Source organism: Salvelinus fontinalis, chromosome 37, assembly GCF_029448725.1.
Source record: "Salvelinus fontinalis isolate EN_2023a chromosome 37, ASM2944872v1, whole genome shotgun sequence".
Classification (NCBI taxonomy): domain Eukaryota; kingdom Metazoa; phylum Chordata; class Actinopteri; order Salmoniformes; family Salmonidae; genus Salvelinus; species Salvelinus fontinalis.
Window position 1 is genome coordinate 19551801 of NC_074701.1, and position 23753 is coordinate 19575553.

The 23753-nt window shown below is 43.2% G+C and overlaps 1 protein-coding gene across 1 annotated transcript in view; it reads right to left on the reverse strand.

Annotated features, from left to right (window-relative positions):
• Positions 1-5063: 5063 nt before the first annotated feature.
• The window catches only part of slc24a3 (solute carrier family 24 member 3), a 100611-nt gene continuing 81921 nt past the window's right edge, over positions 5064-23753 (reverse strand). The window contains exons 3-17 of the mRNA XM_055902353.1: positions 17612-17688; positions 16650-16724; positions 16423-16507; positions 14582-14685; positions 14373-14447; positions 13838-13863; positions 13668-13721; positions 13420-13547; positions 13164-13324; positions 11446-11719; positions 11073-11239; positions 10871-10985; positions 10249-10361; positions 9303-9368; positions 5064-9157 (exon numbers count right to left, since the gene is read on the reverse strand). Coding sequence (XP_055758328.1) covers positions 9008-9157; positions 9303-9368; positions 10249-10361; positions 10871-10985; positions 11073-11239; positions 11446-11719; positions 13164-13324; positions 13420-13547; positions 13668-13721; positions 13838-13863; positions 14373-14447; positions 14582-14685; positions 16423-16507; positions 16650-16724; positions 17612-17688 — 1670 coding nt within the window. The 3' untranslated portion in view covers positions 5064-9007. The remainder of the gene's footprint in view (positions 9158-9302; positions 9369-10248; positions 10362-10870; positions 10986-11072; positions 11240-11445; positions 11720-13163; positions 13325-13419; positions 13548-13667; positions 13722-13837; positions 13864-14372; positions 14448-14581; positions 14686-16422; positions 16508-16649; positions 16725-17611; positions 17689-23753) is intronic.

Sequence of the window (23753 nt, forward strand, 5' to 3'; positions counted from 1 at the left end):
AACAACGTCACAGTAATGTTGCGAGAACATTGAGGGAGTTCGATTAATCTCACTCGGGCGCCCGTGTTGCGGCTGAAAGTTGATTGCATTCGATTTGGAACAGGGTTTCCTCTCGGGCGTGAGCCAGGTGCCCCGTTTTGTCCGACGGCGTAGTCGGCTCAAAACAAAAGTGATGTAATTAAAATCGTATAGTAATGAATAAGATACTGTGTTTTCGCATGTTAAAGTGATTGCTTTAGTGGCATTTCCAATTAAAACTAGTTTGAAAATTCAAACATATTTTATACAATAATTGTATGTTTCTGGACAATGCACCATGCTGCCTTGTTGACAACATTATCAAACTGCGCAGATTACTGTTCAATTTGAGAAGGCTTGATGACGTGCCGGGCCATAGCTTGGTGTACTACGGGCCAGATTAATCGAGCCTCCTCGTTGGGAAGGCCAGAATAACTACATTTCCCAATAGCACCAACAAAACAATAATTTCCTACGGGTTGACTGCATATTTTGCCGCGTTCAAAACAACTGGGAACTTGAAAATCTCAGACCTCCGACTTCAGTGCGTTCAAGACAACTGGGAACTATGGAAAAAAATGTAACTCTGATTGGGAAAGTCGTTTTGAACGGTCATCCAACTCGGAATTCCAAGTCGGGGACTCGGGCCTCATCTTAAACATGTGAAATGGATATGTACAAGAGTATAGTCATGGATGTGAGCTGATAAAAATTGTATTCAATGTTATCCCGTTAACTGTTTTCATAAAACAGAGGACTAGAAACTTGTAAAATTCCATAAGAATGACAATACTTTTAACCTAATATCTTAATAAGAGCAGCAAACCATTACACACAATTAGTCTTATTTAAGATGTATTTTTACCACGGGCCGGTTACTAGAATACAAAAAGAAATATAATTGGCCTCAACAGTCCCAACGTTGCATTTTACTACATTGTAATTGAATGTATGGGGCATGTTTATAGTCCCCATGATGAAAACAGTTAAAGGATAACATTGATTATCATTTTAATCTGCCCACATCCATGACTATTTAAATGTACAAATACATTTAATGTTTGAAGATTGATTAAATGATGTGAATAATTTATCATCTTTACATATCTGACACACCTGGCTCATTTGGTTGTGTATTCTACATCACCATGAACATCTTAAGACATCATTGAGCCTACTACAATTATATTTCATACAGGTATGGTCAAGCTAAATTGATCCAATAAGACGCCATTGAGTTGTTTGGTGGTAATATTGGAAAACGTTTCTGTGGGGTTAATATGTATATCCTGTGATGCCCTATATCTACAAATATTTTTTAAATCCTGTTCTAGCTGTGTGTGAAATGTGGTGCCTCTATAACCAAAGTTACAATCCAAAAACATAGCTGCCCCAGGTTAGGGCTCTGAGCAGACCAGTCAAGTTCTTCCACACTGATCTTGACAAACAATTTCTGTATTGACCTTGCTTTGTGCATGGGGCATTGTCATGCTGAAACAGGAAAGGGCCTTCCCCCGAACTGTTGCCTCAATGTCATTGTATGCTGTAGCGTTAAGATTTCCCTTCACTGGAACTAAGAGGCCTGGCCCTGACCATGAAAAACAACCTCAGACCATTTTTCCTCCTCCACTAAACGTTACAGTTGCCACTGTGCATTCAGGCAGGTAGCATTCTCCTGGCATCCACCAAACTCAGATTTGTCCATCGAACTTCAGATGGTGAAGCGTGAAGAACGCGTTTCCACTGCTCCAGAGTCCAACAACAGCGAACTTTACACCACTCCAGCTTACGCTTTGGCATTGCTCATGGTGATCTTAGGCTTGTGTGCGGCTGCTTGGCCATGAAAACCGATTTAATGAAGCTCCCGAAGGAACAGTTCTTGTGCTGACGTTGCTTCTAGAGGCAGTTTGGACCTCGTTAGTGAGTGTTGCAACCGAGGACAGACGATTTTTACACATTACGTACTACAGCACTCGGTGTCCCGTTCTGTGAGCTTGTGTGGCCTACCACTACACGGCTGAGAAGTTATTGCTCCTAGACTTTTCTACTCTACAATAACAGCACTTACAGTTGACCGTGGCAGCTCTAACAGGGAAGAAATTTGCCGAACTGATTTGTTAGAAAGGTGGCATCCTATGACGGTGCCACGTTGAAAGTCACAGCTCTTCAGTAAGGCCATTCTACTGCCAACGTTTGGAGATTGCATGGCTGTGTGATCGATTTTACACACCTGTCAGCAATAGCTGTGGCTGAAATAGCCGAATCCACTGATTTGAGTGGTGTACACATACTTTTGTATATATAGTGTACCAACATTCTATTGTCAATGGCACAATGTTATTTTTAGACAAAGTTTTCAAAGTTGGTGATATTATATATCATTTGAAAGGTAATTTCCTGACCTTTCAAAATCACTTGTCAAACAGAGGTTAAATGTATCAGCGTTTCCTTTTTTATGTTTGTTATATATAATACTGTTCAAAAGTTTGGGGTCACTTAGAAATGTCCTTGTTTTTTAAATAACTTTTTTTTGTCCATTTAAACAACATCAAATTGATCAGAAATACAGTGTAGAAATTGTTAATGTTGTAAATTGTAGCTATTGTAGCTGGAAACGGCTATTTTTTAATGGAATATCTACATAGGCGTACGGAGGTCCATTATCAGCAACCATCACTCCTGTTTTTCCAATGGCACGTTGTGTTAGCTAATCCAAGTTTATCATTTTAAAAGGCTAATTGGTCATTAGAAAACCCCTTTGCAATTATGTTAGCACAGCTGAAAAATGTTGTGCTGATTTAAAGAAGCAATAAAACTGGTCTTCTTTAGTATCTGGAGCATCAGCATTTGTGGGTTCGGTTACAGGCTCAAAATGGCCATAAACAAAAAACTTTCTTTTGAAACTCGTCAGTCTATTCTTGTTCTGAGAAATGAAGGCTATTCCATACGAGAAATTGCCAAGAAACTGAAGATCTCGTACAACGCTGTGTACTACTCCCTTCACAGAACAGCACAAACTGTCTCTAACCAGAATAGAAAGAGGAGTGGGAGGCCCCTGTGCACAACTGAGCAAGAGGACAAGTACATTAGAGTGTCTAGTTTGAGAAACAGACGCCTCACAAGGCCTCAACTGGCAGCTTCATTAAATAGTACCCGCAAAACACCAGTCTGAACGTCAACAGTGAAGAGGCGACTCCAGGATGCTGGCCTTTTAGGCATAGTTGCAAAGAAAAAGCCATATCTCAGACTGGCCAATAAGAAGAAAAGATTAAGATGGGGAAAAGAACACAGACACTGGACAGAGGAAGATTGGAAAAACGTGTTATGGACAAACAAATCTAAGTTTGAGGTGTTCGGATCACAAAGAAGAACATTCGTGAGATTCAGAAAAAATTAAAAGATGCTGGAGGAGTGCTTGACGCCATCTGTCAAGCATGGTGGAGGCAATGTGATGGTCTTGGGGTGCTTTGGTGGTGGTAAAGTGGGAGATATTTACAGGGTAAAATGGATCTTGAAGAAGGAAGGCAATGACTCCATTTTGCAATGCCATGCCATACCCTGTGGATGGCGCTTAATTGGAGGCAATTCCTCCTACAACAGGACAATGACCCAAAGCACAGCTCCAAACTATGCAAGAACTATTTAGGGAAGAAGCAGTCAGCTGGGATTCTGTCTATAATGGAGTGGCCAGCAGTCACTAGATCTCAACCCTATTGAGCTGTTGTGGGAGCAGCTTGACCATATGGTACGTAAGAAGTGCCCATCAAGCCAATCCAACTTGTGGGAGGTGCTTCAGGAAGCATGGGGTGAAATCTCTTCAGATTACCTCAACAAATTGACAACTAGAATGCCAAAGGTCTGCAAGGCTCTAATTACTGCAAATGGAGGATTCTTTGACGAAAGCAAAGGTTGAAGGACCCAATTATTATTTCAATTAAAAATCAATATTTATAACCTTGTCAACGTCTTGACTATATTTCCTATTAATTTTACAACTAATTTCATGTATGTTGTCATGGAAAACAGGAACATTTCTAAGTGGCCCCAAACTTTTGAACGGTAGTATAGGTAATTCTGAGATGTACTCTGGAGGTCAAATTCCAGAAATGTATTTGATTGATAGCTGTGATTCTAAGCTTTTCAATTATATATCAATAAAGGGAATACGTGAGCAATAACTTGTTGTATGCTGACATTGTTTGTTATAGGGTAAAATCCCTATGGGAAAAATTATGGGACTAGCACACATTTTCCAACTCTAGGAACACAGACCTTGAAGAAAATCCCTATGAGACATCGTCGGCCCAAGTGAGCCCGACTGACCCCCCTGGCTTGGACTAGTTGATGCAACGTTCTATAATGTTTTCACATAGCTCTGATGGAATGTTAAAAACATTATAATATGCTGAGACTGATTACTTGGGGGAACATCTACTTGAGTGTGGGAGTAGCAACATACTATTCTGCATTTTGAGAGTCTGATAGCATTTTTGCAGACTAGAGTGATGGTAACTACTTTGTGCTAATTTGTCCAATGTGTGCTCCAAAAGTTGTGAATGCCCCAAAACTCTGTACACAATATAGGAGGCAGTATGTATTGCGAAATTATAAACCACGTGATTCAAGCCCTGAATGCTGATTGTCTAAAAGCCATGGTATATCAGACCATATACCATGGGTATGACCATTTAAAAAACAAAAATTACTGGTCTAATTACGTTGGTAACCAGTTTATAATAGCAATAAGGCATCTCTGTGGTTTGTGGAATATGGCCAATATACACAACAGCTACGGGCTGTATCCAGGCACTCCACGTTGCACCTAAGAACAGTCCTTAACCGTGGCATACTGCCCATATACCACACCTCCTTGGGCCGTATTGCTTAATTATACATAAGGTAATTGACTCATGAAAATACAGTTTTAGTGAGTTTCTCTCTGTACCTTTCTCGGTTACATCTAAAGGTACATCATGGATTTTGTTGAACAAAAACAGCTTTTCTGGAGCTAATGTGGATTCAAAAGCAACACAAGGATACATGCATTACCTTAAGCAAAAATTACTTTATTTATGCTCAAGTAGCAAAATTATTCTAAACATCTGAAACATTAGAATATAAAGTAAACCATCCTGTCTAGATCTCCCTGTTCAGGAAGCATACCTTGGGCCATTTGATTAACATTACGTCATTAAACTCAGCAATCCTATCAGCAACAATGCAGTCATCTAGGAAATCCAGTTTAACAGCTGCGTCTAGTCCATCTTTAATATATATATATATATATATACAGTACCAGTCAAAAGTTTGGACACACCTACTCATTCAAGGGTTTTTCTACATTCCAGATGACTACCTCATGAAGCTGGTTGAGAGAATGCCAAGACTGTGCAACACTGCCATCAAGGCAAAGGGTGGTTACTTTGAAGAATCTCAAATACAAAATCTATTTTGATTTGTTTAACTCTTTTTTTTGGTTACTACATGATTCCATGTGTTATTCCATAGTTTTGATGTCTCCACTATTATTCTACAATGTAGAAAATAGTCAAAATAAAGAAAAACCTTGGAATGAGTAGGTGTGTCCGAACTTGACTGGTACTGTATATAACTATGATTCAATTACATTATAATTACCATAAATAATGTATTATATTAAAATATATCCATGCGAGTTAACAAAGGATACAGTGATATCAATAACATCTCAAACACAAAACAAGGACTAAGGAGGGTAACAAGGTGGACGTAGGATCACATCTATGAAAATATATTCAACAGATAGATTGACTAAATATATAAATACATTTACATGTATGTATATCTATGTACATCAGCAATATATCACCATGTTTATATCACCAATTATTAAAATGTTCCTTTCTTCAAAACACTCATATCTGCAGATGAGCTCTTGGCAATAGTTTGGTTAATTTCAAGCACATGATCATATAGTATATGTTTTTAGAACATAATCCTCTAACGTACTGTAGAAGCTGTAATACCGGGATAAATTAACAGCAACTCATGACATCTGACCATATTGTCAATGCTATTATGGCCAATGATGAACTTGTCACTGGTTAACATTTCAGTTACAGTAGATGTGCCACTGAATATAGTTTTTTTTCAACATAAATACCTGTATATTGAATGCTGCACGGGGATATTTGTATGATATTTGCCAAAAAAAGAGAGTTGGGAGCCTTTAACTTATAGGCTGGTAGATATTTAGATAAGTCCCATTTTCATAACAAGCTTCCAGTGCAGATTTCTGTAAACCATTTAGCCTGTTCTACAAGATAGATTTTCCTCTATTGACAGAGAGATGTGCTACTGTGTACGTGTATGTACCATCTAGAAAACTGTCATATGTGCCTTCAAACAAACAACATATTTACATTGTAAAGCTCATAATTATTGCATTATAAATAATTTGACATTTTAACGATAAACCCTGTTTTCCTTTGACATTAGAGTTGTGCTCTGTCTATACTAATCTCCCGAGAAAATATGATAAATATGATATGAACAAAAACAAACAAACATCCTTTAAAAACAAATGCAACCCTAAGACTTTGTACATTCTGAGACTTTTTTCATTATAACTTATGCATTTGAGATGTTGTGCTATTGGTCCATGAAATGAGTGTTCACAAGATAAGTAATTCAGAGCAGTTTGTAAAACAATGTTTTTTTTTCTCCAATAAATGTGTTATTTGCATTTATGAAATAAATCCACCAGGTGAAACATCAACATTTTAACAGTGTTACCCTGATTTCAGGAGAGGATAGAGAGAGAAATATAATACTTTCTGTAGGGCAAATGTAATTATGGTGCTTTGCTGGTTGTCTTGCCTTGAGCAACAGTCTCTCAGAATCCCCTGTAGGTCGACAGATGATGTCTGATATATTCCCTTTAAACTAAAGGCGTAAAGGACATAAGCATTGATTTAAATGTGGCACAACTTCTAAACATTGTGCATTACAAAACACAAATTACCACAGCCCAACCAACACCAGGTCAGGTCAAAGTTCAGATGCTTTATTCAAAGTGCATCTCTACCATAGAGATAGATCGAGGACTAATCTTTGTATCTGTGCCATTATAGCATCTATGACAACATGAGCGCATCTCCATGTTTAAGTAGTACATTTTCTTCTTCATGATTGGCTGATCCCTCCTGATGACACGGGGTGGACATGATGCCAACAGGGTCACAAGGAGGTATCAGCCAATGAAGTTGGAAGTCCCACCCAGTTGACTATATTGAAATGGTGTAAGCCCTCAATGGCGCTGCCCATGCTAATATGACTTTTTGGCCACTAGAGGCCTCTGTCATTCTCAATGATTTCTACTCCTATGAATAATATCACTAGGAGTAATTAGTACAGATACGCCTCATTTCCTCTGTGTGCCAGCGGAACAGAAAATCCATCCTTTAAACAGGAAGTCCTTCCAGGCAATGTACATTTGGTAAAAGTTACTTTGAATAAGAGAAAGTCTGTAGGAATCCAACATTGTGCTGTTGTTCACAGTTGTGCCCCTAGGTAGCAGCACATCTCATTCTCTTGAGCTACATGAGTGGAAAAAAAGGAGTTCACTGTTTGTCACAACCGCTTGCTTCATTTTACCAGGAGATTGTCCTAACAATCAGCAAGTAGGGACACTCATGGCCATTGAAACAGAGTCTCCCACCTTGGATACGTACCACATATACTATACCTCAGTGCAAATAAATTCTCACTGAAGAGGTTTGACTTGCTGAGGAACAATACATTTTCTTCCATAAATTGTTACCATCTCAAATCAAGTCCATCATAAAGTAAATGTTCAGAATAACTTAAGTAGAAATTCCTCTCTTGCAAGAGTCAAAAGAGTGTTGAAAGGATGTTTTTCCTAAAAGTGACTTGAGTCTCACAACATACCAAGGAGTATTGGTGCCACTAAGCTCTGCAGACAGTATCTCCAAAATGAACTAATCTTTGAGACCAATATGGGTTGGTTTGGATTTAAAATGCAGACAGCCCCCCTCCAAATATGCATAAATAATGTTCAATAAGTTAATAAATAAAATATCTGTCGTCTAGGTGTATTTACAAAGGGTAAAAATTTACAAAACCCCTAATTCAACACATTTCATTATCTTTTAGAGATACCTTTCACTTTCCAACAGCATATCTGACCTCATATTGCTTTAGCCTATTCCAACCAAATGCACTCCATTTATCCTGTCCTCTCCTGAAATCGACTCTATACATTAAATCAAAAGGGACAGATTCAATAAAAGCTGCTTAAGCGATGTTTAAAAGTATCTTTGTGTACATACTGCTGCTCAACAACAGTGTCTGTGTGTGTGTTTGTAGAGGGGTGGGGGGGTGGGGGGGGGGGGGGGTAATACCCACAGATCATGATGAGAAGTCTGGGGTGTCATTCAGCTAAATGTCCTCTGTCAACTATTTACATCAAGTCACCTGGCACTTTCACCTTAAATGATTTCCATTGACATGATCAACCGTAAGAATCATTGCTAATATTGTTCAAAGAACCAACGCTATTCCAGTAGACTATCAATTTTCTTCCGGCCCGGCTATCCTCTAAGCCAGTTAGCAGCTATTAAACACATTACATTATAAAATATAATCAAGATCACGCTGTAGAATATAACGCAGTTTCAATCACCTTTACAAAAAAATCCCAAACAAAAACAATCTTCACATCAAAGCAGGCAGTAGTCGACAAAAATAGCTTTGTTCACGAGTCCTCATGTGAGAGCTTTTTTACAAGTCAGTTTGTGCTCCCGCATGTGTGTGCCCAATCATCTCTCCTGTTTAAAAACCCCCACACACCAGAGCTGCTCCATATTACACTGACCATAAAGAAAAGAGACAAAATTCAAAAACGAATGCTTTGAATAATAAAAAAATGATCTGAGCCGCAGACAGACAGGGGGCGACAGGGAGGAGAAAGAGGAGAGAGAAGCGAGCCTCAGCGGTCTCTGCAGGTGGGCAGGTTGACGAAAGTGAAGATGTTGTACTCTATGAGGATGGAGAAGCAGAGAAAGATGGAGTACATGAACAGACACACCAGGCCCAGACGACGGTCCAGTTTCCACCCGTTCAGATGTACCCCCAGGACCTGAGAGAGAGAGAGAGAGAGGTGGGAAGAGTTGAAGAAATTCTATTTATAGTTGCTCAATTCAAATTCAATTGTGCATAAACTGTGTAAAATAAAAAACACAAGTACATTTGAGTATTTTAAAAAGTACTAATAGGTCACTCACCGTGAGGAACACAGACCCCAACAGAAGTCCCACAGAGAAGATGAGCCCTTTGCTGTTCAGTTGAATCTAAGAGAAGAACGGGTTAAACAGAAAAAGATAAACCATGGGGTTGGGAACTGATTTACAACACTTTTGCACCAGTGTAAAGTGTACACCTGCTATTTCCAAAAGAGAATAACAGTTTCAAAAACACCACCAACTTTACACGACCAAACTGATGCATTAGAAGGACGCCATCTCTTTTGAATTCGAGCCCTTCTGAAATGAATACAGTACATCAGCTGTTCTCTGTGTATCCTATTCTACACCCTCAATACACAGCTCAATTCTCTAACACACCGTCAAAGCCTTCATTCAGAATAATCATGTCACACTCCAAAAGTAGCAAAGCTGTATGTAGGCATTCCTTCACAGCACCCCCACGTGGGGTTATGCTGTGAAGGAATCTAGTGGGGCTATGCGCTAGTGGGGTTATGCGCTAGTGGGGTTATGCGCTAGTGGGGTTATGCGCTAGTGGGGTTATGGGATTATGCGCTGCAGGTGCACTCAGCTCTATATTTCACTTGGACTGCCGACAGCTACTTTTCTCCTCCCTCTTTCAACTGTTAGGACCATCTCCCTCTCATGCCAAGCTGGAAGATATGTTTATCTACAGAGATCACAAATAACACATGCTCCAATGGCTATGTTAGCATGACATGACTAATATTGTATATAAACCTACATAACATTGGTACCATGTGACATGAGCAGAGAGGGCTCTGGACAGAAGATCAATTGTGTCATCTTTCACATCATAAAGCAACATCAAAATTACCTTCTCAGAATAGGCCGAGCATGTCTAAGTGTCTCAGTGTACATGCCTGTTTGGATTGTGTATTGCTAGTAGAGGTTTACTAAAGACCTTACACAGTCAGGGTTAGGAGATATGGTGTTTGCTACTTACGTAGGAGCCGTAGTTGATGGCCAGGGTCTGCAGGGCCCAGGGTAGTCCCAGTCCAATGAGGATATCAAACACATTACTGCCTATAGAGTTAGACACAGCCATGTCCCCGAGACCTGAGAGAGAGAGAGAGAGAGAGAGATGAGGCATAGGCCGAGAAATATAAATCAAAAGACAGAAGATGGGAGAGGGAGGCAGAGAGAGAGAGATGTTGGTAAACATCTGTAACATCAATAAAGAATTCCAACTTGCTGAGGTATTCAGGTTGCCACAAACAACAAACACAACAACAACAAACAGACTGTCAGGGAATGTGGTTCCCATTTCCCCCTCTCAGACAGACTGATGAATATTTGACAGGGGGAGTGGGAATAAACACAGATTAAAAAATGGAGGAAGGAACAACACTGTGTTTTCTTCCGTCACTGCCACACGACTCTGTCACAGAGGTTGGGAGGGGACCTGGGTGACACCCAGACTGCCTCATCCCTTCTCTCTTTCCCCTCTCTCTGTTGACCAGAGAGAGCACCGTATGGAGCTCTTTGATTCCTGGGTGTTGGTGCATGGGACAGGTGAGCAGCAATGCAAACTGCCCTGGTAGAGAAAATACTCTGTGAGTCCTCACCTTGCCGTGCCACTATAAGACTGGCCATGCAATCAGGGACACTGGTGCCAGCTGCCAGGAAGGTGATGCCCATGATAACATCAGGGATACCCAGAGTGAACCCGATCACTGTCACCTGAAGGGAATAGACACACATCAGTCTGTCTGTCTGTCTGTCTGTCTGTCTGTCTGTCTGTCTGTCTGTCTGTCTGTGTGTCCTCACCATCCAGACCATGACATAGGAAAAGCCAGCAATCCAGAGGGTGGAGTTGACGAAGGAGACCATGAACCATCTCTCCCAGCGAGGGTTGGCACAGTTAGGCACCGTGAAGAACAACAGCAGGCACAGAGGCCAGGCTAACAGCCACTTGATCTTATTACAGCACCCAGCTAGAGAGAGAGAGAGAGATAGAGATAGAGAAAGGAAGAAGAGATGTAGTTTCAATGTGTTCTTTGCTTAGATTACATTAAGTGTGATGCTTATATTGAGGAAATCTAAAAATACCTTTAGGTGGGTGTGAATGTGGCTGACCAGCACAATAAAGAGAGACTGAAAATAGTTTGAAACCCTTAAATGTTATTTAAAAAAATGATACCTGGGACGTGAAAGGGCACGAAAGGTCCCTCCCCTTCTTCCTCCTCCTCCTCTTCCTCGTCATTCTCATTATTCTCATTGTCTTCGTTCTCGTTTTCCGTCTCGTTGCCAGACTCCACCCCTCCCCTGTCGTCCTCGCCATGGTGACCACGGCGACCATTGACGCCCCTTTCGGGCCCGCTCAGTCCATTCTCCAGGCCCCGCCTACCGCCGACTTTCACCGTGACCTCCGAGTCTCCGTTCGTGAACGGCCGGGTGCTAATCAGACGCTGTCTCTGCACAAATGCATGCACACATCATAGCTAAGGCCCTGTGTTTTGGTTAATCATGTCACATGACCTGGATTTTAAACTTCATTTAAAGCTTTTTCATCAAACTATCCCCTTTTCTTTTAATGTCAGATAGACCAGAACCACCCTCAGAAAATTGCTTTAATTTTGTGGTCTAATTCCCATTTCTGGAAAAGGCTTAAAATAAAGGTTAAAATCCATGTCATATGACATGACTCAACAAAAAACAGGTCTCTAGTCATAGCCTATACTGTACAAACACATGCCATATTCTGAACATGTATGTACAGCATAAGTATGCTGTAAGAATATAATTTCTTCATACCCACACAGCAAACAGAAATACCCACGAGTGCTGAAGGCCATGGCAAAGCGTGTGTGTGTTTGTGTTTGTGTTTGTGTGGTCCTACCTCAGTGATGAGCATGCGTGAGGCCATGGTGAGGTGTGTGTGTGTGTCTGTGTGTCTGTGTGGTCCTACCTCAGTGATGAGCATGCGTGAGACCATGGTGAGGCATGTGTGTGTGTGTGTGTGTCTGTGTCTGTGTGTCTGTGTGGTCCTACCTCAGTGATGAGCATGCGTGAGACCATGGTGAGGCATGTGTGTGTGTGTGTGTGTGGTCCTACCTCAGTGATGAGCATGTGTAACAGTATAACTTTAAACCGTCCCCTCGCCCCGACACGGGCGCGAACCAGGGACCCTCTGCACACATCAACAACTGACACCCACGAAGCGTCGTTACCCATCGCTCCACAAAAGCCGCGGCCCTTGCAGAGCAAGGGGCAACACTACTTAATTCTCAGAGCAAGTGACGTAACTGATTGAAATGCTACTAGCGCATACCCGCTAACTAGCTAGCCATTTCACATCCGTTACACTCACCCCCCTTTCAACCTCCTCCTTTTTCCGCAGCAACCAGTGATCCGGGTCAACAGCATCAATGTAACAGTATAACTTTAAACCGTCCCCTCGCCCCGACACGGGCGCGAACCAGGGACCCTCTGCACACATCAACAACTGACACCCACGAAGCGTCGTTACCCATCGCTCCACAAAAGCCGTGGCCCTTGCAGAGCAAGGGGCAACACTACTTAAGTCTCAGAGCAAGTGACGTAACTGATAACTAGCTAGCCATTTCACATCCGTTACACATGCGTGAGGCCATGGTGAGGCATGTGTGTTTGTGTGTGTGTGTGTGTGTGTGTGTGTGTGTGTGTGTGTGTGTGTGTGTGTGTGTGTGGTCCTACCTCAGTGATGAGCATGCGTGAGGCCATGGTGAGGCGTGTGTGTTTGTGTGTGTGTGTGTGTGTGTGTGTGTGTGTGTGTGTGTGTGTGTGTGTGTGTGTGTGTGTGTGTGTGTGTGTGTGTGTGTGTGTGTGTGTGTGTGTGTGTGTGTGTGTGTGTGTGTGTGTGTGTGTGTGTGGTCCTACCTCAGTGATGAGCATGCGTGAGGCCATGGTGAGGCGTGTGCGAGGGGAGAAGTGGCTGGTGATCATGATCCTCATGCCGGCATCAGAGAAGGACAGCTGGTGGGGGTAGGCTGACAGCAACTCATCTACCATCAACACTGACTGCTTTCTGTGGAAGTTAGCTACAAGAGAGCGTGAGAGAAAGAGAGAGAGGGAGAGAGACATGATATAAACACACACACACAGACACACGTATGACAGAACAGGCAGACCATGCCTTTCTTCAGCAGGACAGCGGTGGCATCACAGTTGTCATCCAGGTCGGCGTTACTGGCTGTGCCATTCCCCAGGCTGGACGAGTTCTTCTTCCGCCTCTCCAGGAAACGCACAATGTTCGAGTTAAACCTATACACAGAAACAACGCCACAGTTAAACCTAGACAAAGAGGGACAGAACAAGGACATGGATCTGACTTCATACCTCTAATTGTTTTGAAGCACCGATGGTTTCAGACACAAGACTTACTTCATAATCAAAATGTAGCCGAAATACATCAGAACCAGTGTCAGAGACTCCCACCTGGAACAAACATTAAGAGGGATTCAATTGAAGCGGATTTTGAACAGCTATACAATACAACACATAACATATAGGTGTATGTACTGTATACACAAGAAAGTGAAAGCCATATTTACCACGAAACCTTTTCATCATATATGAACTGTAAGGAGAAAAAGAAGAATGATACTGAACATTTGGAAGAATGACTGGAAGTACGGTAAAAAAAAAACATTGTGGTTCACCATTCTCTGATGTAAACAGTATTGTATGGATCCACTGTAGTTGCACCCTCTCATCAACAGGATGCAACATACTAAAATCCAAATCCTACTCTGGGATTGCGATCCGGAGGCTCCGTATGGAGGGTGCCTCTGGAGCCCCAATTGAGCTCTATACCGCATCGCCGTGCGCCTCCCAATTTTTGTAACAATGCGGAGGGCTCCGTATAGTTCCGCATTGACATGATTGGTTGATGGTAGGTGGGGGCGGGATGTCCTGTGTAAACACAAACTCGCTTCCTTGACAACTTCCTTCACAACAGCTCTGCTCTACGAAGCGCAAGAAGTAAGAATGGTCTGACTTCTGCGGAGGTCACTGCAGATCTCGGATTGACCATGCAGAGCCATTACGGCTCACTTCACTGGTTTGCAATGGTCAGGCTCCACTCACCACTATGAGAGCAGCGATGGACAGGGTGTAATACACGGAGTCTCTCAGAAGAGACCATCGAGACAGATGCACCGCCTGAGAGTGAGAAAGAGAGAGAGAAAAAAGATAAAGAGAAGGGGAGAGTGGAATAGACAACATTTTACCCCGGGGTATTCATCCCTTCCGGTGTATGTGTGTATACCTGAGCAAGCCAAGGTACAGAAACCTACCTGGCCAGCAAATATTCCACACACTCCGATAATGCAGAGGATATTGAAGACGGCGGAGCCCACAATCGTGCCCACCCCCACATCCCCTTTAGTGATAAACACACCTGCACAGGGACAGAGAAAAGTTATACAATGGTTGGGAATGGAGTGTTACAAGCTTGTATATGTAAAGTATTGACATGGCCAACATACAGTGCCTTCAAAAAGTATTCAGACCCCTTGACTTGTTCTATATTTTGTTACGTTACAGCCATATTCTAAAATGGATTAAATAAAACAATTTGCAATCAGCAATCTACACACAATGACCCATAATGACAAAGCGAAAACAGGTTTTTAGACATTTTGGAAAAATGTATTCAAAACAAAAAAACAGAAAAACCTTATTTACATAAGTATTCAGAACCATTGCTATGGGACTTGAAATTGAGCTAAGGTGCACCCTGTTTCCATTGATCATCCTTATTTTATACTCCTTTTCGCTGCCACTTCTGTACAGACTCGGGAGAGGCGAAGGTTGAGAGCCACGCAGCCTCCGAAACATGACCCTGCCAAGCCACGCTGCTTCTTGACACACTGCTCTCTTAACCCGGAAGCCAGGCCCACCAATTTGTCAGAGGAAGCATCGTCCAACTGACGACCGAGTCAGCGTGCATGTGCCCGGCCCGCCACAGGAGTCGCTAGAGCATGATGGGACAAGGACATCCCGGGCGGCCAAACCCTCCCCAAACCCGGATGACGCTGGGCCAATTGTGCACCGCCTAATCGTCTCCCGGTCGCGGCCGGTTGCGACACAGCCCGGGCTCGAACCCAGATCTGTAGTGACGCCTCTAGCAGTGCCTTAGACCGCTGCGCCCCTCGGGAGGCCTCTTCCATTGATCATCCTTGAGATGTTTCTACAACTTGATTGGAGTCTATCTGTGGTAAATTCAATTAATTGGACATGATTTGGAAAGGCACACACCTGTCCATATACAGTCCCACAGCCGGCAGTGCATGTCAGAGCAAAAACCAAGCCATTAGGTTGAAAGAATTGTCCGTAGAGCTCCGAGACAGGATAGTGACAAGGCACAGATCTGGGGAAGGGTACCAAAACATGTCTGCAGCATTGAAGGTCCCAAAGAACACAGTGGCCTCCATCATTCTTAAATGAAAGAAGTTTGGAACCACCAACACCCTTCCTAGAGCTGGTCGCCCGGCCAAACTGAGCAATCGGGGGAGAAGGGCCTTGGTCAGGGAAGTGACCAAGAACTCAATGGTCACTGACAGCTCTAGAGCTCCTCTGTTGAAATGGGAGAACAACCATCTCTGCAGCACTGCACCAATTAGGCCTTTATGGTAGTGGCCAGACGGAAGCGAACTTCTCTGGAGAGACCTGAAAATAGCTGTGCAGCAACACTCCCCATCCAACCTCACAGAGCTCGAGAGGATCTGCAGAGAAGAATGCGAGAAACTCCCCAAATACAGGTGTGCCAAGCTTGTAGTATCATACCCAAAAAGACTCGATGCTGTAATAGCTGCCAAAGGTGCTTCCACAAAGTACTGTGTAAAGAGTCTGAATACTTATGTAAATGTGATATTTCAGGTTTTTGTAATAAAATACATTTGCAGAAAAAAAGTCATTATGGGGTATTGTGTCGAGATTGATGAGATTTAAAAGAATACATTTTAGAATAAGGCTGTGACCTAATAAAATGTGGAAAAAGTCAAGGGGTCTGAAGGTACTGCATATCACTATCACTCATTAAAACATACTGGGACTGCTGATAAAGTAAAACATTAAAAAAGTATGTGTGTGTCCAATGAAAAGATCTGTCCATCTACGTGTCTGTACGTCTCACCGATGACAGAGGTGAAGAGTTCAGGAGCTGAGCTGCCGGCCGCCATGAAGGTTGCACCTGCCACATCCTCACTCAGATGAAGACGCTGAGAGAGCCAGAGCGACAGAGGCAGAGAGAGAGCGAAAGAGAGTGAGTATAGGGGGAGTAGAAAGCACATCTTGAATTGTGTGCTTAAAATTAATTCCAGTTGAATTGACCCCGACCCTAATAGTGTATTACATTCTTACCTCGCATATCTTCTCCAGAGACGGAACAAAGTAGTCATCACACACTAGGGCCAGCGCATAGAACATGTACATTGCCTATAGAGGAATTACACGTAACAGAACATATAAGAACAAACAAATCTCAGCAGTGTTCTGGAACCTTTCAGATCCCAATGCGATGCAGTGATAGTGTCCCAATGTGTCAGTTCTTTTCTGAGGAGGTATCCTAAGCTGAGACACTCGGTGCCAGTGGCCTCATATGCCAGCTAAGTCTCTATACAACATCTGGCACCCAAGCCTGCCAGAGAGACGCTGCCCTCTTTATGATGGCTAGGCAACTTTGCCATGGTGTAAAGTACTTAGGTTAAAATACTTTAAAGTACTACTTAAGTCGTTTTTTGGAGTATCTTTTACTTCACTACATTACTAAAGACAATGATGTACTTTTTTACTCCATACATTTTCCCTTACACCCAAAAGTACTAGTTACATTTCGAATGCTTAGCAGGACAAAACATTTGTCCAATTCACACACTTATCAAGAGAACATCCCTGGTCATCCCTACTGTCTCTGATCTGGCGGACTCACTAAACACGAATCCTTCGTTTATAAATTATGTCCGAGTGTTGGAGAGTGCCCCTGGCTATCCATATAATAATAAAACAAGAAAATAGTGACGTCTGCTTAATATAAGGAATGTTAAATAATTTATACTTTTATTTTGCTACTTAAGTATATTTTCTTCAAGTAGTATTTTACTGGGTGACTTACTTTTACTTGAGTAATTTTTTATTAAGGTATCTTTACTTTTATGACAACTGGGTACATCTTCCACCACTGCAGTGTTAAAGACACAATCCTGCTTGTCAATGCATTGCATCACACGGTCAATGGCAGGTGGCCATTGTGTGTAGAGTAGATAGTGTGTTGAGTGTAGAACGGGGAGGTGGTGGTGGTGGGGGGGGGGGGGGGTTACACTCACAAATAGGACATGTAAGGCCACCGCTCCCTCTGTGCGCTCCTTGTTGGTGAACAGGTCTGTGGGGAACTCATGTAGTGCTGGAGAGAAAACACACACAATATTACAGGGAAAACACGGTCTCATTTAGTGCAGCAGAAACTTGTCCAATGGCAGTATCATATATAGTCCATTTGAGTGACAGGACCTAAAAACAGCATTGCCATGAGTGTGTGTGTACACGCACACATGCCAGGGTGTGTTTGTTTGTGTGTATTTCTAAGTGGAGCCGTGTGTGTGAATGTATGTGCGTGTTGATGGCTACACAATGTGCGGTGACATTCTCCCTCTGAACACCCAAGAGGTTGTGTGAGTCAGCGAGCTTCAGCCTGCCCTCAGTGCCCGAACATTTCAACTCATAAGAACTGACAAGGCCCGAGAGAGAGAGAGAGAGAGAGAGAGAGAGAGAGAGAGAGAGAGAGAGAGAGAGAGAGAGAGAGAGAGAGAGAGAGAGAGAGAGAGAGAGAGAGAGAGAGAGAGAGAGAGAGAGAGAGAGGTGGTGAGGATGTGTGAATTGTGTAGGGTTGTAAGACATATCGTTGTGTTGGATTTTAATGGCCTCGTCCCTTAGAAAGTGTATAATATCTATCTCCCTACCTCCTTCCAATTTTACATTCCCATTTTAATCATTTAACAGACACTATTATCCAGAGTTGCTTTCAAATAGTGTGTTCCAGTAAGCTGAATCAACTACATAGTACGATCATGGTTAGAAAACCTGGCTTCAAAACCCTCAATCCATCCCTTCCTCCCACCATCCTTTTAGTACAGTACAGAGATATTCTCCCAGTAGACACTACTGTACCATTCAGTTGGCAGGTCAGCAACACACCGGAATGCATTTCACACTGTGGCTCTGCAGCCAAAGCAACCAGTGCTAGGGCTAGTGCCCACTCTGTGCCCAGTGCTGCCCACTCTCATACAGGGGAGTCACTCAGGGAGCCACTCACCCAACCAACCCTGCTGCCAACAGCGCAACTAGCAAGTAGGGCTCCACTAAACAAAGCTCCACACACAGGCACACACACGGTGCGAGTAATTACAAATACCTCAACCACACTCAAACCAACAACAAACAAATAACAACATCAACAAACACCAAAACAACAGTTGGCTAGACGCTTAGGTAAACAAGATTGCTCCCTTACCCAATTTTGTGTTGGAGTTCACTTCAGCTTAGTTCAGTGATTCTTGGTAAAAATAAAATAAAATTATTGGTCACATACACGTTAAGCTGATGTAATTACGAAATGCTTGTGTTTCTATCTCTAACAGTGCAGTAATATCTAACAATACACACAAATCTGAAATAAATGAATAGAATTAAGAATATATAAATATTTGGACGAGCAATGTCGGAGTGGCATAGACTAAAATAGAATACAGTATATACATATGAGATGAGTAATGCAAAATATGTAAACATTACTAAAGTGGCCAGTGATTTCAAGTCTATGTATATAGGGCAGCAGCCTCTAGGGTGCTAGTGATGGCTATTTAACAGTCTGATGGCCTTGAGATTGAAACACAGCTTCTGTCTCTCAGTCCCAGCTTTGATGCATCTGTAGTGACCTCGCCTTCTGGATGATAGCAGGGTGAACAGGCAGTGGCTCGGGTGGTTGTTGTCCTTGATGATCCTTTTGGCCTTCCTGTGACATCGGGTGCTGTAGGTGTCCTGGAGGGCAGGTATTGTGCCCCCGTGATGCGTTGGTCAGACCGCACCACCCTCTGGAGAGCCCTGTGGTTGCGTGCGGTGCAGTTGCCGTTCCAGGCGGTGATACATTTGTGCATCTATAGAAGTTTGTGAGGGTTTTAGGTGCCAATCCAAATTTCTTCAGCCTCCTGAGGTTGAAGAGGTGCTGTTGTGCCTTCTTTACCACACTGTCTGTGTGGGTGGACCATTTCAGTTTGTTTGTGATGTGTACTCAGAGAAACTTGAAGCTTTCCACCTTCTCCACTGCGGTCCTGTCAATGTGGATAGGGGCGTGCTCCCTCTGCTGTTTCCTGAAGTCCACGATCAGCTCCTTTGTTTTGTTTACGTTGAGTGAGAGGTTATTTTCCTGGCACCACACTCCCAGGGCCCTCACCTCCTCCCTGTAGGCTGCCTCGTCATTGTTGGTAATCAGGCCCACTACTGTTGTGTCGTCTGCAAACTTGTTGATTGAGTTGGAGGCGTGTGCGTGGCCACGCAGTCATGGGTGAACAGGGAGTACAGGAGTGGGCTGAGCACGCACCCTTGTGAGGCCCCGGTGTTGAGGATCAGCGAAGTGTAGGTGTTGTTTCCTACCTTCACCACCTGGGGGCGGCCTGTCAGGAAGTTCAGGACCCAGTTGCACAGGGCGGGGTTCAGACCCTGAGCCCCGAGCTTAATGATGAGCTTGGAGGGTACTATGGTGTTGAATGCTGAGCTGTAGTCAATCAACAGCATTCTTACATAGGTATTCCTCTTGTCCAGATGGGATAGGGCAGTGTACAGTGCAATGGCGATTGCATGATCTGTGGATCTATTAGGGTGGTAAGCAAATTGAAATGGGTCTAGGGTGTCAGGTAAGGTAGATCTGCTATGATCCTTGACTAGTCTCTCAAAGCACTTCATGATGACAGAAGTGAGTGCTACAGGGCGATAGTCATTTAGTTCAATTACCTTTGCTTTCTTGGGTACAGGAACAATGGCGGACATCTTGAAGCATTTGGGGACAGCAGACTGGGATAGGGAGAGATTGAATATGTCCATAAACACCAGCCAGCTGGTCTGCGCATGCTCTGAGGAAGCGGCTAGGGGTGCCGCCTGGACCTTCGAGGGTTAACACGCTTAAATGTCTTAATCATGTCAGCCATGGAGAAGGAGAACCCACAGTCCTTGGTGGCTGGCTGCGTCGGTGGCACTGTGTTATCCTCAACGTCGGCGAAAAAGGGGTTTAGCTTATCTGGAAGCAAGACGTCAGTTCCTGTGACGTGGCTGGTTTTCCTGTCTGTAGACCCTGCCACATACATCTCATGTCTGAGCCGTTGAATTGCGACTTTTTGATTGCCTTACGGAGGGAATAACTACACTGTTTGTATTTGGCATTATCCCCTGTCAACTTGCCATGGTTAAATGTGGTGGTAGTGGCCAGGGTTGGGGTCAATTATGTCCATGAATCAACTGAATAAATCCCTCATTGAAAAGAGACAGCCCAGTTAGGATTAAGCCCTAAGCGGTGTGAGGGTGCAGGGTTGGAGAAGAGAGCGTGTGTGGAGGGCTGGAGAGGAGAGGGGGCTAGTCTGACAGGTCATGCCCACAGAGACTCATCTCTGCTCAGCCTGGCACAGGGAGAAAACACCCCTGGAGGAAGGGCAAAGCTCCACATCCACATACATTACAGTAACTGCTGACCGAGACCCCACCCCCATGTAGAAAAAGTTATTGTTACCATGGCGATGAGGCATCACACACACACCCCGCGAGTAATCTCATCATAGATTCTGTAAATATTCTGATGCCACAGTAATAGCTTTCAGTGCCCTGGCCCTTATTTAGACATCCTCATGTTTAAATCCCTACGCTAAAGTCTACTCAATGTCCTGTCTGACGGCTCAAAACAATATGCTTTCGGCTGCATTAACCATTGCTGGAAATACATAATCGATTCTACTGTACATACTGCAACAGTCTGGCTAAGTGCGTAGTGCCATACTGGAAAAAGCTTGATCCTCTGGTATGGCTAGGGAGAATTACATGGTATTGGGACAACACAAAGTGCTGTAAAGGGTGATAGAGGAGCTACGGCTGTTGTATCTGCTCTTAAAAACCGTCAGAGAGGTAAGATACGATTTGGTTTTACTCGAAAGCACATTACACATAGTAGCTAGCACGAGATAAACGCACACGCTCCACGGACTCTCTCATAGCACATGATGGTTACTATAACCAAGGGTCAAAGAGCAATCGATTCCAATGTAAAAAGTAATCTGGAAAGCTTTTCATTTGGACACATAATTCCAATCCAATATATTGAGGCTTCAGAGGTGGTTGTAGTTATTGTATAGTTTAAGACTGTTGAACACCTCTTTCGTTTATTGCATTGTCAAGCTAGAAGTCAATCCTTTCAGTCCCTCAATCGATTTCTTCTGAAGGTTTCAGGCATGGTTAAATATATACTGAACAAAAATATAAAACGCAACATTTCAAAGATTTTACTGAGTTACAGTTCATATGAGGAAATCAGTCAATTGAAATCAATTCATTAGGTCCCAGTCTATGGATTTCAAATGACTGGGAAAATGGATATGCATCAGTTGGTCACAGATACCTTAAAAGAAATGGGCCTCACAATGGGCATCAGGATCTTGTCAAGGTATTTCTGTGCGTTCAAATTGCCATCGATTACAATGCAATTGTGTTTGTTGTCCATAGCTTATGCCTGCCCATACCATAACCCCACCGCCACCATGGGGCACTCTGTTCACAACATTAACATCAGCAAACTGCTCGCCCACATGACCCCATATACATTGTCTGCGGTTGTGAGGCAATTGGATGTACTGCCAATTTCTCTAAAATGATGTTGGAGGTGGTTTATGGTAGAGAAATTAACATTAAAGTCTCTGGCAACAGCTCTGGTGGACATTCCTGCAGTCAGCATTCCAATTGCACGCTCCCTCAAAAAATGAGACATCTGTGGCATTGTGTTGTGTGATAAAACTGCACATTTTAGAGTGGCCTTTTATTGTCCCCAGCACAAAGTGCACCTGTGTCAGCTTCTTGATATGCCACACCTGTCAGGTGGATGGATTGTCTTGGTAAAAGAGAAATGCTCACTAAGAGGGATTTAAACAAATTTGTGCACATAATTTGAGAGAAATAAGCCTTCTGTGCGTATGGAACATTTTGGGGATCTTTTAGTTCAGCTCATGAAACATTACATGTTGCGTTTATATTTTTGTTCAGTGTAAGTAACAAAAAAAAGCCAACACCTCTGATAGGGCTTTGTGTTTTGTTGTGTGAGAGGGGTTTTATATCAGTGATAACTTTGCTCCATGGGACAGTATGTGAAGTTAAGATAACCTGTCACTTCTGTGTGGCATCACAGTGTGGATGGTGCGCACACACACACACACACACACACACACACACACACACACACACACACACACACACACGCACACACACACACACACACACACACACACCTCAAATCCCTGACTTTGAAATCTGGACTGGATCAGGCAGGATTGAACTGAGCTGTGAGCTGTGATGGCTTGCTGGGGGCAGAGGGCTGCTGAGGAACAACAGAGACTTGACTACTCTCTCTCTCTTCTTACATAAGCATCACAATCATTACATAAGGCGGTGTTTTGGAGAGAGATAGAGAGACGAGTCCTCCAAATTCTCTGCATCATTACAGAGATCTCAGGAGGTTTAAACAGTAGAAAAGACCACATTGATGGTTTTCACCTGGCGGTGTGGTTTGTTTACCTTCGTGATGGGAATATAGAGGTGCATTGTTAGAGAGATAACAGAGCTAGCTGTCTTCCGTGTCTCACAGAACGCATACACACCTATTTATAGTTTATTTCCTTTGGGGGAAGCACATTGGATTGCACATGTTTGTTTTAAATGTGCTATGTGAATACAGATTGTGCCTGCAAGCCCAAATCACTCACACACACACGTGCCAGTGTACGCTGGATCAGGTGTATGCATATGTGTGCGTGTTAGATTAGCGGTGTCATACAGTGTTGCATGTGGCTTTTGAAGTTCATCTTTAATATGAATTTTAAAAATCAAGCAGCTTTAGAAGCACAAATCCAGCACTCATCTATGAAACACTCTTGTTTCTGACCTCTATGGACACCCACTGAGTGCTGTGTGGTCCTTATGCTCCCAGATGGGACAAAAGCGACCACCAACAAAGAAATAGCCAAGGTAGTTGAACTAAGGCAGCCGTGCCATACACACCGAAATGAACAGTCACCCTCGAAAAGGGATCAAAGCCTCCCACCCTTTGCATTTTCCACCTCTCTGTAGCGCTCCTGAAAACATGTGTACACGGAAACATGTGGTTGCATTTCATTTTCACCACGTGCTTAAAAACAACTGGGTGGCATTACCTAATGTGTCGGA